Source organism: Zalophus californianus, chromosome 16 (assembly GCF_009762305.2).
Source record: "Zalophus californianus isolate mZalCal1 chromosome 16, mZalCal1.pri.v2, whole genome shotgun sequence".
Classification (NCBI taxonomy): Eukaryota; Metazoa; Chordata; class Mammalia; order Carnivora; family Otariidae; genus Zalophus; species Zalophus californianus.
In genome coordinates this window covers 42,027,310-42,043,658 of record NC_045610.1, presented here as the reverse complement: position 1 = coordinate 42,043,658, position 16,349 = coordinate 42,027,310, and the positions used below count along the sequence as shown (strand labels likewise).

The following is a 16,349-nucleotide window of genomic DNA, read 5'->3' as shown; positions in this document are numbered from 1 at the left end:
GTCGGACTTTCAAAGAACCTTTATTTCACCATTCTTGAAGCGGTTATGTACAAGTACAAGCGGACGGACGGCTGGACCTCGGGGTCCTCTCTGGACCCCTACAATACGACTCAGGAGGTCGGAACAGGTCCCGCCCGAAATCAACCCAATTAATTACACACACCCTGCCGCTCAGCCTCTACCCAGCAGCCCGGATAAAAACGTTTTAAATAATGAACAGCCTGGTTGGCTTGCAGTCTGAATCTTGGTTTATTTAATAGCGGTCAAGAAGTATACTGTAAATAAACATCATGATGACTAATGATTAATTAACATCACCATTCATTATAAATACCAACCAGGTTAAATAATACTAGTTTACTATCCTTACCCCTTCTGGATGAGGGTAAGAGTCTTCTTTTTCTGGAAGTCATTTTCATGAATAATAGCTTTTAGTGTTTTTTGTGTTACCTTTTCCTTCACCCATTGTACCCAAGACTCCTTTCTGTAAACAGAATGAGGACCTGGGCCCCTGGCAGCAAGCTTTCTCATTCATTTTGGGCTTAACTCAAAACTTTTTCAGAGTTTGTCCCCATCCAAGTTTTGCAAAAGAGCCTCCTCCTGTTCTAGGCTCTCTAAGGCTAGATACCTTGGAGCAGATTTCAAACATTCAAGAAGGCATCAGCATTTCCTATTTGCCTGCCCCTGAACTAACTTTACTAGATTAACTAGGAGCCTGCCTTTCACTTTTCACCTTTCGACTGTAACATCTGCCAGTAACATCTGCCCTGATGTTAAGAAAAAAAGGTAACGGTTACATTTCTTTTTTTAATAGTTTTCTCCATCTCTACAGTATTAGCAAAATATTTCACACTATCTACTTAAATTTGTTCCCTTAAATAAAGAAAAACATATGCAAAATCACTACAGTAAACACTGCTCAATAGGTGCTGGTGGGTTAACGAGCACACTCCCTCCTTTCACTGAAGTGTGGAGACCCAGAAGGTGATCTTCTTGAATGTGCCAGTGGGGTCTTTAGAAAACAACAGTGCTGATTACTAAGTCTTGCAGGGAAATGACTTTGTCTTTGAACAAGGACGAGTAACAAGATTTCTCTGGGTTACCCATCCTCCATGTCATTTCAATACAGCATAGCTATGAGGCTTGGGGTAGGCTAGAAAAATTGTAAGAATTCTTGAAAACAACTTCCAAGGTTAATTTCTTTTAAAAACTGACAACAGATATCCCCATAGAAACATCCACATTTAACCAAAGAAAAATACTCAACTTTGATACAAGCAGAAACGGTTCTATAGGAAGTTCAAGTTATGCTCTTCAATGCACAAAAATGGAGACAGGAGCTTTATCCAAATCAACTGAAAAACTGTTTTCCTACAATTCATCCATCCGATGTCTCTGCTTCAGTTCTGGTCTTTGATTTGCTCCAAAAAATACTGTAATGCAGGTACTGTCTTGAGAATTCAAAAATGGGCTCTATATAGATTCATCAGATTAAAAAATAAGCCAGGGCTTTCTCCCCTACGCCCAAGGACAGAATAAAGATCACCTATGAGAAGCAGGCAAAGTGATTTAATATGAGGCCCCTCCTCAGTAGCGGTGGCTGTACCAGTCATTGTTGTTGAACTGGAGCAGTTCTGTCACAACCTGCAGGATGTTATAATTGTGTTTCTTCAGCAGCCTGAGATTCAGCTGCCGGTCACAGAATCCCATTTCGAAGAGATGGGCCATCAGGGCTGCTGTCTGATCTTCAGAAACTATTGGCTGTGTAGAGTCAAGAAAAGCAGAGCAACATTTCTGGTATCACTTATGTGCCTTGTAAATTGTTATCATCTTGAAAATCATACAAACCTTTCCAAGATCTGTTTAAAATATGAGGGAATTCAACGCAAGGCTATGGCCAACTCCTGTCCACCGGACACTATCGGGCTGCCTGAGGGAGGACTGGGAATTCTGTATGTTTGTACCTGAAACCGGGCAACTAATGAACTGTCCTCAGAACTAGGAGGAGGAGGCTTCAGAAGGAAGCATTCTTTGGCCCGATGAAGGAAAAGATGCAAGCAAGCACTGGAAACACCGTGATGATAAAGGTACTGTGCTGACGGGGCGCCACTGGAGGCAGGGGCAGAGACGGTTACCGGCAGAGTTCAGTCAGCTAGGCAAAGCGGCTGAACAAGAAACTGCTTGCGAAATGACATCTTGGGCGACCTTCTTGGCATTTTTTTCCCTTTTCCTTTTTAAAGAACAGAAGCAATCCACAAAAAGAGGGAGCTAACACTCCTTTACTTCCCTCTCTGGGCCAAGCCCTGTGGTGGACACATAACCTTCCTAAATCCTAACACTTTGGATTACCCTAACTCATATATATTTTTTTAATTAACAGATAGTGTATTATTAGTTTCAGGGGTAGAGTTCAGTGATTCATCAGTTGTATATAACACCCAGTGCTCATTCCATCACGTGCCCTCCTTAATGCCCATCATCCATTTACCCCATCCCCCTACCTGCCCTCCAGCAACCCTCAGTTTGTTCCCTAGAGTTAAGAGTCTCTTCTGGTTTGTCTCCTCTGTTTTTGTCTTATTTTAGTTTTCCTTCCCTTCCCCCATGTTCCTGTTTGTTAAATTCCACATATGAGTGAAATCATGTGGTATTTGTCTTTCTCTGACTTACTTCGCTTAGCATAATACCCTCTAGTTCCGGGCGCCTGGGTGGCTCAGTTGGTTAAGCGACTGCCTTCGGCTCAGGTCATGATCCCGGAGTCCTGGGATCGAGTCCCGCATCGGGCTCCCGGCTCAGCGGGGAGCCTGCTTCTCCCTCTGACCCTTTCCCCTCTCATGCTGTTTCTCTCTCTCTCAAATAAATAAATAAAATCTTTAAAAAAAAAAAATACCCTCTAGTTCCATCCACGTCGTTGCAAATGCCAAGATTTCATTCTTGGATTACCTTCTTACCATTTACTTACCGTGCTATCAATTAACTCTCTTATGTAGGAAAACGGAGATACAAAATACCTCGTTTGGCAGGGTTGTTGAGAAGATTGGGACAAGAGTGTGTATACGTGTTAAGCACAGTCTCTGGCATTTCTCTCTACACCTAACTCCACTGTTCCCTTCTTCCCTCTTATTTCAGAAGAAATTACCCATCCTCCTTTCCAGGATAATCCTTCCACATGTCCTTTGCTTGCTATTTCATGATCTCTCACCACCTCAGAAATCTCTTTCTGTGAATTATTCTCTCTCACCTTGACTGTTAACCTCCTTTGCTACTGGCTCGGCCAACTACAGAAACATTTATCTCGCTCTGCCTTCTGTGGCCCAGCTTTTGCTCTTTCCCTTTGTGCTCCAGCTCGCTCTTGAGAATGAAGCATACTTGCCCTCTCCGAGTCCTCTCCACTTATGCCCTGTTCTCTAGGGGCATTGGCACCTCCTCCTCATTCAAGCTCCCTTCCCTGAGCTCCAGCACATCTTCCTACTACTTCTCAGCCTCCTGGGCAGGGCCCTTCTTTCCTGGATCCTTAAAGGCTGCTTCTTGTTTTACTTCCCTTCTTCCTGGAAACTCCCACCCAATCACATGGTTTCCGCTACAATCTGTATACAGGTGACTTGACCTCCAAGCCAAATCACTCCTCTGTGAGCCACAGGTACATGCCCACCTGCACTGTGGGTAACTTTACTTAGATATGCCTCAAATTCCACACCATTCAAAACGGACGTAATTTTCTTCTCCTCCTGCCCAAATATATCCTCCTTCCTGCACATCCTTTTTTTTTTTTTTTAAGATTTTTTATTTATTCGAGAGAGAGCACAAGCAGGAGCAGAGAGAGAGGGAGAAGCAGACTCCCCACCGAGATGGGGACCCAGGACCCAGAGATGAAAGCAGATGCTTAACCATCTGAGCCACCCAAGTGCCCCCGCTGCACATCGTCTCTTAATGAATGGTACTATCCATTGCCCAAAGCCAGAAACTCGGGATTCCTCCTTGACTTCTTTCCAGCCTCTTAATCATGGTCTTTAGGTTCTGCCATTTCTCTTTCTCTTCTACCCTTCTTTTCCACCTACACATGGATTCTCAAATGATTTCTTTAGGGCTCCCCCAACCTCCACACTATAATGGAATTATCCTACTCGGTAGAAATCTGATGTTAATCATTTTCCTAAAACCCATTCACTCTCCTCCTCCCCACCCCCCAATTAGCCTTAAAATAACACCCAAACCACTTAACACAGCACCCCACCTACATAAATTAGGCTTTTCTCTTCCTCCTCTTCCCAGCCCAAATTCACCTTTCAGGCTCACATTTCCAACTCTTTTTCCTGGCTAGTCTCTGTCACAATGCTGTTTCCCTTTCCTGGCACATACTTATTTTGTCCTTAAGGACTCAGTTCAGGCATCATCTACCAGGAAGCCTTCTCTGGCCCCACGCAGGGGCCCACAGCAGGCTGAGGTGTTCCACCCGAGAACACTGGTGCAGGATCTTATACTGTACTATTTACCTCACTTGTGTCCCACTCTCTTTAGGCAGGGACTGGTGTCTTCTTCACCTTGTAGCACATACTTGCAAGAGCTCCCTACATGTAACAGGTCCTCAACAAACATTAGGTCTTTTTCCTTTCTTCCCTTAAATAACCTGGCTAAAGTCCTACAGCTAGCAAGTGGCAAAATGCCATTACTACTCTCCAACACAGACAGGCAGCATCATTTTCACCGGTGACTTGGCTTTGGTACAGGAAAACGAAACATACACTGACCTGGGCAGTGACTGGTGGCCCAGCAAACAAGGCCTTGTATGCAGAAGCAGCAACGGACAAAGCCCCCTTCACCAGTCCTCCAGCAATGCTGCTCCCATGGTGGTGGTGCCTGGGGAGGAAAACCAAATTATCTTCCTAAAAAATACAAACCATTATCTTCCTACAAGCTAACCTGGGCTCTGATCCTTAAAAGAAAATGGATTTCCCTGAGAAAAGAAGTCAAGATGTAAAAAGAGAATGTGATCATTTTCCTACTAGTTTTATAGCTACAAAGCTTGGTTTGATGTAGAGCCCAGATCTGCTGCAAGATAAGGCCTGCAGGAAAACACCCCTCGGGTTAGTACACCAGCCTTCTGTCCCAGCTGAAAATTATCCGGTCAAGGGCACAGAGGGGTGTCAGCAGCCTGTCTGCTTAATTATCATCTCAGAGGATACACTTCCAAAGGAAATGTGATTTTCTGGGCACTGAAGGGAGGAGTGCAGCTTGCCACTAATCTGAGATGATTGGGAACAGAGAGGCAGGTGTGTCTAAGAAACCATTACTAAGATGCGCAGTGGGCTTGACCTTCCTGCCTTCTTTGGTACTAAGGTGAGGTGATTTTGAGAGTACTGGTCTGGAATATGAACACTTTTTTTTTTAAAGATTTTATTTTTTAAGTGATCTCTTCACCCAATGTGGGACTCGAGCTCACAACCCCAAGATCAAGAGTCACACACTCCACCGACTGAGTCAGGTAGGCACCCCTGGAATGTGAACACTCTTAAATGTGGAGCCCTCTGTTCAGTGTTGCTCACAAGCTTCAGGAGAAATAGGAACAAGAAGGAATGATGGCACTCCTTTGTCCTCTGGAGGTGGCACATGAGCTTTGAGAAGCTTGTGTAAGTAGAAGCAGTACTAGGATATCCACCTGCTTCTGAAGGAAGAGGCTGCACAGGGTCCAGTTACCTTGAGTGGTCATAGATCTTCTGTCTGCTGTTTACAAGTCCCGATGAGCCTCTGGGCTCTAAAAGCAAAAGAGCTATTGGTTAGATGTGGCATCCACAAGTGCCTAGTGTTTCTTAACGCATAGTGAGGCGAGTTTTGAGAGGGAGGAACTGTCCAGAATGTAATGTAAGGTGACTGTTTAATTAGAAAAACTAAGCCTATAATCCTATCATACGCATTTATTAATTTCTAAGTACTTTCAGGTTTTGTTTTTTTGATTAAGAGTGGGAAGTTACTTTGAAGGTCTACTAACAATTTCAAGGTGCTATTCTCCTTATTTTCAACAAGAAAACAGCCCCGCAGGTTTTATGACCGTGCTGAACCGCTTCAAGGTCACACAGTGAGGAAAGGGGAAGCCAGGCCTGGAACCTAGACTGGTCTAGCTCCAAAGCCCGTGTTCTTTCCACTGCAGCACAATGCCCACCTCTGTGAGGTCTCATTTAATAAATATGAAGCTAGAGAACAGAAAAGAATGTGAGGGAGGGCCACAGAAAAAATACAAGGGCAGGTTTCCAAATAATGCCAAGAATCACAAAGACAGAGTGCAGTGCCTGGTTTCGTTAGAAAGGAGCACGGAAAGAGACATCAAGCTCAGGCTGGTCGTTACCTCCTCTGATCTGATCGGGAACTGAAGAAACTGCTGGTATGGTAACCGGTAAATCCACTCCTGGGGAACCATCTGGCTGTGCACAAGGAAGGCTCCTTTCAGAAAGACACAATATCGAAAGTCAGCTGAAAAGGCACCTATGGGAACGCTATAGAAACAGTACCTGTGCTACAGCTGTGGCAGATTCTCTACAAAGGCTTCACTTTTCTGATCCAGATCTCATGTCTGAATTAGGGATCAGGTAGGAAGGGCTCAAGCTAGAGGGACCGGCTTTGAGTCTGGTCGCTCCCTGCTCCATTAAGTGGGACTAATTAAGGGAAATGTCTAGCTCCCTGAGAGAGTGGTTTAAATCCTAGTCAAGGCTCCACCATCTGCCATACCATGACAGAACAATGACACACACAGATCAGTAGATAATGAAAAATAATTGTTCTCTGGTTTTAGAATGTATTTTTTTCATAATAGTTTAAACTGCCTTAATTATACTTTGGGTTAACGTGAGAATGAGTTTTGCTGCCTTTACCCATGAGTCAACAGAGCGGGGAAGGAAGATCCAGGGATGTTTGTGTTTAAAAACTGGCTCTCTTCGATCCTGGGTTTTGGCAGCAAAAGCAAAAAAACAAACCAAACAAAAAACTGGCTCTCAATGATCAAAACAGAAGTAGATAGACTATACTCAGATAATTAAGAACAAGCACGGTTTTACATTCAGAATCCACAAATTCTGGGAAATACAACTTTTATTCATCTAAATTCAGACTTTCCTATGGGAACAAGTCTCTTCCCATGCTGACAAAAAAAAAAAAAAAAAAGAGATGGAGTTGTTTTTTCCCTATTCCACCTGTGAAGAACAGCCCAGCTGAGGAGGGTGTGGATGGTACCTGGACAGCTGTGGTGGAGGCCCCACCACCTCCGGGATGAGGGGCACTGTGTCCAGAGTCTGTGAGGTCATGAGGATGTTGTTGATGCTCTGCTCCTGCAGCTGGTTCTCCCCTCCAGTGAGTCTCTCCCCAGCCTCAACCCCAGGTTCGCCTTCAGCCCCTCGCTCCAGGCCTGGCTGTGAGAGTGCAGAGCTGTACATGGAGTCGCCCAGGGGGCGACTGGTGTCAAAGCACTCAGGCAGGATGATGATGTAATCCTCTGAAGAAGTAGAGGACTGACTCTGAACTTCATCTTTGAGTTCATCTTCCTCTTCCTCCTCCACAACAGCTTCTTTGGCGCTATGGACAACCTCCTCCCGCTCATCTCCAAGTGGTCCCTCTGCAGGGGAGGCAGATTTCACTAAAGGATGAAAGCAATCCATTTTAAGCTATAAACTAAAAGCAACTCCCGGTGCTACCCTTATCTGATAAAGCCTTGTGGGTCCTGAGCTACAATCATGAAAGCCAGAGGAGAGGGATGGCCAGAGGGCAGGGCTGCCCCTAGAACCACTAATGGCCACATTCTAAGTCTGAAGCCTAGACAAAGCCAGAAAGAACCGAAGCTCACGAGGTACAGAAAAACATCAAGGCTTCTGAGAAGCACCATGAATCCTAAAGACTAATCAAAACGGATATATTAGCTAAGGGTGCTACAACAAGAGAAAACATTAGGTGGAGAGTACTGCAGGACTGTATGCCTACTTTCCTCCCTTCCGTTGCTACGTAAGGGATAGTCATGGCAGAAAATCGGCAAAACAAGGATGAGGGAAAAAGAGATACCTATAATCCTATCAGAGATGACTACTGTAAACATTTTTTGTTATGCATTTGTACACAAGTCTGGGGGGAGGGGGAAATGAGTGTGTGTATTTTATTTTTTTTGAGTGTGTGTATTTTAAACAAAAGTGAGACAAATCGTATTTAAAAGTATAGGTCTTGGGGCACCTGGGTGGCTCAGTCATTAAGCATCTGCCTTCGGCTCAGGTCATGATTCCAGGGTCCTGGGATCGAGCCCCGCATTGCGCTCCCTGCTCAGCAGGAAGCCTGCTTCTCCCTCTCCCACTCCCCCTGCTTGTGTTCCCTCTCTCGCTGTGTCTCTCTCTGTCAAACAAATAAATAAAATCTTTGAAAAAAAAAAATAAAAATATAGGTCTTGGGAGGTGCTTGGGTGGCTCAGTCGGTTAAGCGTCTGCCTTCAGCTCAGGTCATGATCTCAGGGTCCTGGGATCGAGCCCCGCATGGGGCTCCCTGCTCCGCGGGAGGCCTGCTTCTCCCTCTGCCACTCCCCCTGCTTGTGTTCCCTTTTCGCTGTCTCTCTCTCTCGACAAATAGATGAATGAATGAATGAATGAATGAATGAATAGGTCTTGGGACACCTGAGTGGCTCAGTCTGTTAAGCGTCTGCTGCTTTGGGCTCAGGTCATGATCCCAGGGTTCTGGGATCGAGTCCCACATCAGGCTCCCTGCTCAGTGGGGAGCCTGCTTCTCCCCCTGCCTCTGCCTGCTGCTCCCCCTACTTGTGTGCTCTCTCTCTCTCCCTGACAAATAAATAAAATCTTTAAAAAAAATAAGTAAAAGTAGAGGTCAAATTTTATTATAATAAACACCAGAAATTTTCCCATATTATTTTGATGCACTAGAATTTGAAGTTTTGGATAGTTCTTTGTCTCTACCTATCCAATACCTAGAAGTTTCTGTTACAAAGGAAATTGATTACAGCAGAATTTAACCTGGGGAAACTTAGTTTGGTACTCATGCTTCTGCCCACTGCTTCCTGGACTGTGTCCTTGCAGAAAGGACACAACCACAGCTGCCAGTGCAGGTCTCTGCTGAAGAGCTCAGTCAACTTACAGGAAGACTCCTCAGTGCAGAATTCAGGCAGCACAAGCAGCTGCTGCAGTTCTGCCCCCAAGAGAGGGTGAAGCTGGGGTATGGTGGCTGCTCTGCTTCTGAGGCTATAATTACAACGGTCTGGTACAGTGTGTGGAGTTTACAGAAACCACCATGATCCAAATTCTAACAAAAATCACCCAACCGCCACTCTCAGTGAAGAGCCCTTCTTCCTACTCAGGTCGGGCAGTCACAATTCAAACAGCGCCCTGCTAGCTGGGGGAACTCGGGGACACTCACTGTGCAGGGACTTCTGTCTGCAAGGTGGGTTGTGATCTGGGGCAGCATCCAAGGTAAGGGATCTGATTACGGTCTCACACACGAATTGGGTCCCACTCAGGTCATCTTCTGCTTCCTCCACTGAGGCAATGTTCAGAGCCTTCCTCTTCACTGACGCTGTGGGATCTGAAAGACATGAGCCTTGTCTGTACTGGCTGTTGAGGAGCTTCCTCCAGTTACGTACCCATGCGGATCCCATGCCAAGGAACAGCTGCTGTCGGTCCCATGTGAAGGTGAGGAGACTTCACAAAATGAGAAGCTACAGAAAACCCATTGAGATGCTAAGGTAAGTGTGGGAGGGAGTTTGTGTGAAAATGGTGTTAGTATGGGAGGGGACAATGCATATACTTGACAAATATTTAGTCCCTTACCGGGAAGCACTTTAAATCCCGCCCCTTCGCTCTCTTCCTGTATCTGCCCCAAGCCTGGCTTCTCTATTAAAGGATTGTCATGCGGCAGAGGAGACATGCAGGGAGTCATATCTGGAGAATGAAGACAGAAGAACCATCAACCCAAAAAAAAAAAAAGGCAACACATCATTAATGGTGTCTCGAAGCAACAGCTCACAGGCTTCTTGCCTCCTGCAGGGCTGAAGTAAATCTAGGCATGCTTCGAGGCCTGTTGTAAAGAATTTCTCCAGAGCATTAGGTGTAGAAGTACCTCTGATCGATGAGTGCAGGAGGGGTCACAGAATGAGTGCAGGAGGGGTCACAGTTGTGTGGCCTGAGAAACCATGGCCAAGACGCAGAACCAGGAATGTAAACGAATAAGAGGACGTAACATTCAGAGAAAAATGAAGACCCCTGCCCCGAAGATTTGACGTAATCCCTGCACCCAACCTGAGGCTCGAACTCACAAACCCAAGACCAAGAGCCATACGTTCCACTGAATGAGCCAGCCAGGTGCCTCAAGGGTCCCTTTATGGTGGAGAAGACTTGCACAAACCTGTATTGTTGACTTGGACAGACAGCAGGGAAAAGGAGGAAAATGGACCCATGGGTGCAGTTTTAACGTCGCACTGTAGGAGAAATCCTTGCCGAGTATTTCCTCGGAATAAGAGTCTCACTACCAGGGTCTACAGTGTCGCGCTTTTGTGTCTGTTAATAAAATAAACCGCCTGGGCTGAATGACATTCTTACCCACGGGAGTATTGTGCGGCACTCTCTCCAACTCTTGGACAATGTTTATATCCAACAGCTCAAAGGACAGCAGATCCTGAGGACAAAAAGGGCAACGTCAGGCTACTCGCAGTGGATGCTGGGGCCAGGTTTTGTCTGAGGGGACTTGCAGGCCACTGAGCTCCACACCTTCCCAGACTCTGTTCAAATTGATGCCTCACACCTCAGTCAAGTGAAATCACGATGAGTGAAGTGGGAACTAGACGTCCAAATAACCAAGTGGCAGGAAAGAGAGAAAATGCAGCGGGGGGTGAAAGTGAACCCGAAAAGCAGAAACGCAGAGACAACTAAAGGGAAGCTGTGGGGAAGCCCAAGACTGAGCTCCTGATTCAGAGGAAACATTTAGAGGCCTGCTTCCACAGGCGACCCCCCTGCCATTCAATGCATCTGACTCGATCCAAATGGGCAGGTCTCTCACTCGCTGGGCACCGCCTGTGGCCATACCACCTTCTCCTCAACAGGGTAAGGACTCTTTCTCCACTGCCTTCTGTCCCTTGCCCCCCAAAGTGCTCGATCTTCCACCTGGGCAGTCAGAAGGTCCACAGATGGGATATAAAGCTCCCTCTCGCTGGCAACACGGTCTGTCTTCTGTGCGATGCAGGTCCCTGTCCCTTTGGTCTGCTCAGTCGCTTCATCAAGCTGAATCTCTTCTTTAGCCAGAAGAAAAGTTTCCTATACAGACAACCCATTGGGACAAATTTTAGGCCCTCAACGGAACTCAAAAGGAAAACGGACAGTTGCCTCCCTAAAAACCAAAACCCTGCTGCATCTTGTTTCGAGATCATCTTAGACTTACAAAAAAGTTGCAAAAATAATACAGTGTGTTCACTTACTATCCCCTTCACCTACCTGCTTCCTTTAATGACGAGCTAGAGTAACCATAGTAACAACTGTCAAAAGCAGGATAACTGTGGTTAACTAAATCTAAGCAGTAAAGGGGTGCCTGGGTGGCTCAGTTGGGTTAAGCGACTGCCTTCGGCTCAGGTCATGATCCCGGAGTCCCGGGATCGAGTCCCGCATCAGGCTCCTTGGCAGGGAGTCTACTCCTCCCTCTGACCCTACCCCCTCTTGTGCTCTCTCTCTCACTCTCTCTCAAATAAAAAAATAAATAAAATAAAATCTTAAAACTAACTAACTAAATAAATAAATAAATCTAAGCAGCAAAATGCTCTAAAAAACAGTGCTCCACAGCCTGGGGAGGGGGGGGAGGGGAGAAAGAAAAAAAAGTGCCCCAGTAATAAAGGGAAGTTGCTTAAAAAAACTGCACCAACTAAAGACAAGGGCAAGACTTCATTAGTATTTAGGGAACACACGCACGGGATGTTTGGGAGAGAGGAGCGTTAAGGAGCAAAGCCATCAGTCCGGCCGTTCAACAGGCCAGGCAGCCACGCGCGCGCAGCAGAGAGGCTGGCCAAACTTTACTACAAAGAGACACAAAAGCACTGAGGGATGCCTGCACCAAGATCCTAAGGACATGCAAACAAAGCCCAAGGAATGGGCCCAACGGACGCATTCTGGCGTGTTAGGGGGAGGAGCTACCCTTTCCTGATTTCTGGAGGAACCGATCAGTTCTGAGTGGGCTGTTGTAGTGTCAGTCTCCCCTTCCAATGCTCACCTCTTGCTGGCAGGTGAGCTCATCAGCTTTGCTTGAGCGAATCATGCCCTTTTCAATGTTCTCAGGGCTCTCTGCGGAGGGGAAAGGATCCACTATGATACTGCACCAGATCCGAGGCCCAAACTGCTGGCCTTTGTGAGAAAGACGCCAATGGGAAGTGTACGTTCCCTCCAAGGCCGGTGCGATGAACTCCACAGACACAACCCCCACGTGGCCGGCCTTCAGGCAGGGAACCAAAACATCCTTCTTTTCTGTAGAAGCCAAAGTTAGGTTTCCCCACATGAACTTGAGCTGAAAACAACAGGGATAAGAGAAAGAAAGCTTGTCAGCTTTCTGTCACTTCAAATCACCTCATCTTCATTCCGTGGGGGAAAAAAATACCTTTGTGTCTCCACTCCATTTGACATTTCCTGTATTTTTCATCCTCCAGTGTTTGATAAACTTGGTTCCTGGTTGAAGGTGAGTCCCATCAGGCAAATTCTCATCCACAAATGCTGCACTGAGGGTCGGCATAACTGGGGCACAGGGCTGCAAAGGGAGCCTGAACAGAAATTCAGACAGTCACTTGTGTTGGGTATGATGGCTTCTGAATATCTTTTTTTTTTTTTTTTTTTTAAAACTTTTTATTTATTTATTCATGAGAGACAGAGAGAGAGAGAGAGAGGCAGAGGGAGAAGCAGGCTCCCAAGGAGCAGGGAGCCTGATGCGGGACTCGATCCCAGGACCCTGGGATCATGACCTGAGCCGAAGGCAGACGCTTACCCATCTGAGCCACCCAGGCGCCCGATGGCTTCTGAATATCTTAACACTGTGGTTCAAGAGGCTGAGAGTGACACAATGTACTGATGCATTTGCCTTAAAAATAATACTAATGGAGGTGCCTGGCTGGCTCAGTCAGTGGAGCATGCGACTCTTGATTTAGGAGTTGTAGGTTTGCGCCCGACGTGGGGGTACAGATTACTCATAAAACCTTTAAAAAAAATAATACTAATAAAATTTTTGAAAAAACAAGACAGAGGGGCACCTGGGTGGTTCAGTTGGTTGGGCATCCAAGTCTCGATTTCAGCTTGGGTCATCTCGGGGTTGTGGGATTGAGCCCCGTGTTGAGCTCCATGCTCTGTGGGGAGTCTGCTGGAGATTCTCTCCCGCCACCCCTCCTCCCACACTCTCTCTCAAATAAATAATAAAATTGATTTTATTTGTTTATTTGAGAGAGAGAGAGAAAGAGTGTGTGAGTGCACACGAGCAGGCGGGGGAAGGAGGCAAATGGAGAGGGAAAAGCAGACACCTTGCTTAACACAAAGCCCGACATGGGGCTCAATCCCAGTACCCCAAGATCATGACCTGAGCTCAAGTCAGATGCTTAACTGACTGAGACACTCAGACACCCCATAAATAAATAAATCTTAATAAATAAATAAATAAAAATAAAGACAGATTTGGGGCATACCTGGCTGGCTCATTTGGTAGAGCATGTGACTCTTGATCTCTGGGTTTTAAATTTGAGCCCCATGTTGGGTGTAAAGGTTAGTTAAAATAGAATCTTAAACAACACAACCACCACCACCACCACCAAGACAAATCTTACTCCTGAACTGAAAACCTCTGGTGAGGATAAGCATCCATAAATAAAAGAACTGGAGAGTGAGGCTCTTCAAATCCCAACTGCCTCCACTGAAGAGAGGTCATACCATCCAGTCTGGAACCCTACTGGCTGCTTTAAGAGCCAACAATGACTACCAAACCACCCTTTAAGAACGCTAGCATCAGAGAATGCGAAGTTTTAATTCTTTTTTTTTAAAAGATTTATTTGAGTGAGAGAGAGAGCTCGTGTGCATGCTAGTGAGTATGCGGAGAGGGAGAGAGAGACTTCAGCGAACTCCCCACTGCGTTTGGAGGCCTGATGCGGGGCTTGATCTCAAGACCCTGAGATCACGACCTGAGCCAAAGTTGGATGCTTAACTTGACTGAGCCACCCAGGCACCCCTAGGATGGGAAATTTTAAGAGTTTGGGTGTTAGAAAGTGCCGATAAGTAAGAGAAAACCTGGCTGAAGTTCCAGTTTTGGAAGGCTGAACCTCCAGCCTTGGTGCCCACCCTGGCCCCAGGCTTACATCAGGGTGTTCGACTGCAGCAGGCTCTCAGGACGGCCCAAAGGGGACCTGGGGCTCTGGAGTCCATGGATGGAACTCCACAGATGAATCTTCCTGTGGAGTTTCAGCTGCTTTTTGAGTTCCTTGACCTCTGCCTTTCGCTGCTTCTTCTCAGCTCGCAACCTTTGCTTTTCTGCTTTAAGAAAATTCTTGTCGACCTGTTTCTGGAGCCTGTGAGGTAACAAATGAAAAGTCTTAAAAAAAAACAAACCTCATAAACAAATCTTGAAGCTATTTTGAGCCACTTGTAGCCTCCATCAGTGCCAGCTTCTAGCTTAACTTTCTTTCTACAGTTCTCATTTCTGTCTCATTAGCTTCGGCTCATTGTCCCCATTGTCACACATCAACTGGAAATGCGCAAGAACTAAGGAGACTGCAGTTCTGTGATTTCATGCCCCATCACCACAACCAAGATGCCCATCCGAGAACAAGGCTCCCATGTACTTATGGTTTTACCTGGCTTGTTCCAGAGCAGCAGGGAGACGAGGGGCGGGGAACCTTGGATGAGAGAACGCTTCAGAGGAACCCACCACAGGTCTCCGCAACTTCAGCAGGACGTGGTTGGAGTCATGGGCATATGGCCCTGATTCACAATCTTCACAGATATTGTAGGACGGACACAGGCTGTGGGGAAAAGCATGGCAAGTGGGAAGTACCAGAGGTAGTGAGAGAGGAGACCAGACTTCCATACTGGCTGTATTCCTAGCTAGGTGGTAACCTGAGCATGTCACCTGGCCATGCCCTGTCTCAAGTTTCCTTATTAATAAAATGAGGGTAACAGCACTTAACATGTATCCATTTCAAAGGAAAACCTATGGGAGAAAACAAGACATGAAAGCATTTGGAACAAGAGGGAGATAATCCCTGGTGATATAATTTTGTTTTGGGGAACATAACTTTATCTGGCTCTGTTAGTTCAAATGTATATCCGAACACATCAACAATCTGAATAGTTACCCTTTAAATAGTATTTCTTGTGGGTGACGAATAGCTTGTTTCCAATCTAGAGCTGCTACCTATGTGTGATGCTCAGAGATAGAGTATGCTCAATTTCCCTCTACCTCTCCAGAATGCCAGGAAGACCTGTTCAGAGGTCTTCTAACAGCTCTGCGTTCCGAAGGGACCGCTCACCTGCACTGGTAGCGCACACCGATGATCCTCCTTTGGCAGCTGTTGCAAGCAATATGCCAGTTGAACTGGTTTTCTGGCAAAAACAGTGTTTCCTCTGAAATGGGCACTGAGACTTCTGATGGACAGGAACTCAAGGATGGGTTCTGGAGGACTAGCTTCTCGTGTAATTTCTGTTCAAGTTTCTCAACTGTTTCTTTAACCACTTGTTCTCTGAACTAGAATACAGAAGATGGGGAAAAAACCTCAGTTCCAACATTGGAAAAAAGCCTGAAGATATCAAATAGACCAGATACCTTACTGTCTCTGGTATAAGAACATCATAAACAGCTAGTGGCTCCTGAATGAATGGACAGAGATGTAGCAAAAGAAGATCTATTCTTTCCACATGTACACTGGTTCAAAGGGGATACCAAGAAATCGTTTTGATGAGTAAATTTCTAACCTCTTCCTTCTCAAGCATAGAGACTTGTTCCTTTCCCTCATCCTTAGAATTAGGCTCCCACTTTTTCCGATACATCCCTGTAGAAGTTAGGAGCTTTCTGGACTAGGACTGCTCTAGTTTGGAAATGATTAGCTACTCCTTCTCATTCTCATGCACCAGAGGCAGCAGACATCTGGGTTCAGTTTTTTATTTCTCCCACACTCCACCTGTGCCAACACGGCTGCTAAAACCCACACCAGAGAGAATACTCACTGTCTCCAGGTAGCTTGTGAACCAGTCTGGGGGCTTGTCTTGAGGCTGGTCTGCGTCACAGGGAGCAAATGGAAACCGCTGCAAGGAAACACAACCCAAGATCTTGGAGGTTGCTTTTTTTTTCCTGTTTAAGATAATTATTTTTTCAAAAAG

General features: G+C 46.0%; 1 protein-coding gene across 4 annotated transcripts in view; it reads right to left on the bottom strand.

The window, feature by feature from the left end:
- Positions 1–3: 3 nt before the first annotated feature.
- NBR1 (NBR1 autophagy cargo receptor) overlaps positions 4–16,349 on the bottom strand; it is a 30,568-nt gene continuing 14,222 nt past the window's right edge. For 2 of the 4 annotated variants that reach the window (XM_027624576.2, XM_027624575.1), the window contains exons 7-21: positions 16,197–16,274; positions 15,503–15,717; positions 14,828–14,995; positions 14,333–14,542; positions 12,601–12,760; positions 12,220–12,510; positions 11,127–11,276; positions 10,566–10,641; positions 9,798–9,908; positions 9,388–9,552; positions 7,219–7,618; positions 6,338–6,432; positions 5,692–5,749; positions 4,746–4,854; positions 4–1,761 (exon numbers count right to left, since the gene is read on the bottom strand). In XM_027624576.2, coding sequence (XP_027480377.1) covers positions 1,588–1,761; positions 4,746–4,854; positions 5,692–5,749; positions 6,338–6,432; positions 7,219–7,618; positions 9,388–9,552; positions 9,798–9,908; positions 10,566–10,641; positions 11,127–11,276; positions 12,220–12,510; positions 12,601–12,760; positions 14,333–14,542; positions 14,828–14,995; positions 15,503–15,717; positions 16,197–16,274 — 2,460 coding nt within the window. In that variant the 3' untranslated portion in view covers positions 4–1,587. The remainder of the gene's footprint in view (positions 1,762–4,745; positions 4,855–5,691; positions 5,750–6,337; positions 6,433–7,218; positions 7,619–9,387; positions 9,553–9,797; positions 9,909–10,565; positions 10,642–11,126; positions 11,277–12,219; positions 12,511–12,600; positions 12,761–14,332; positions 14,543–14,827; positions 14,996–15,502; positions 15,718–16,196; positions 16,275–16,349) is intronic. The other 2 variants (XM_027624577.1, XM_027624578.1) reach the window with 2 other exon arrangements.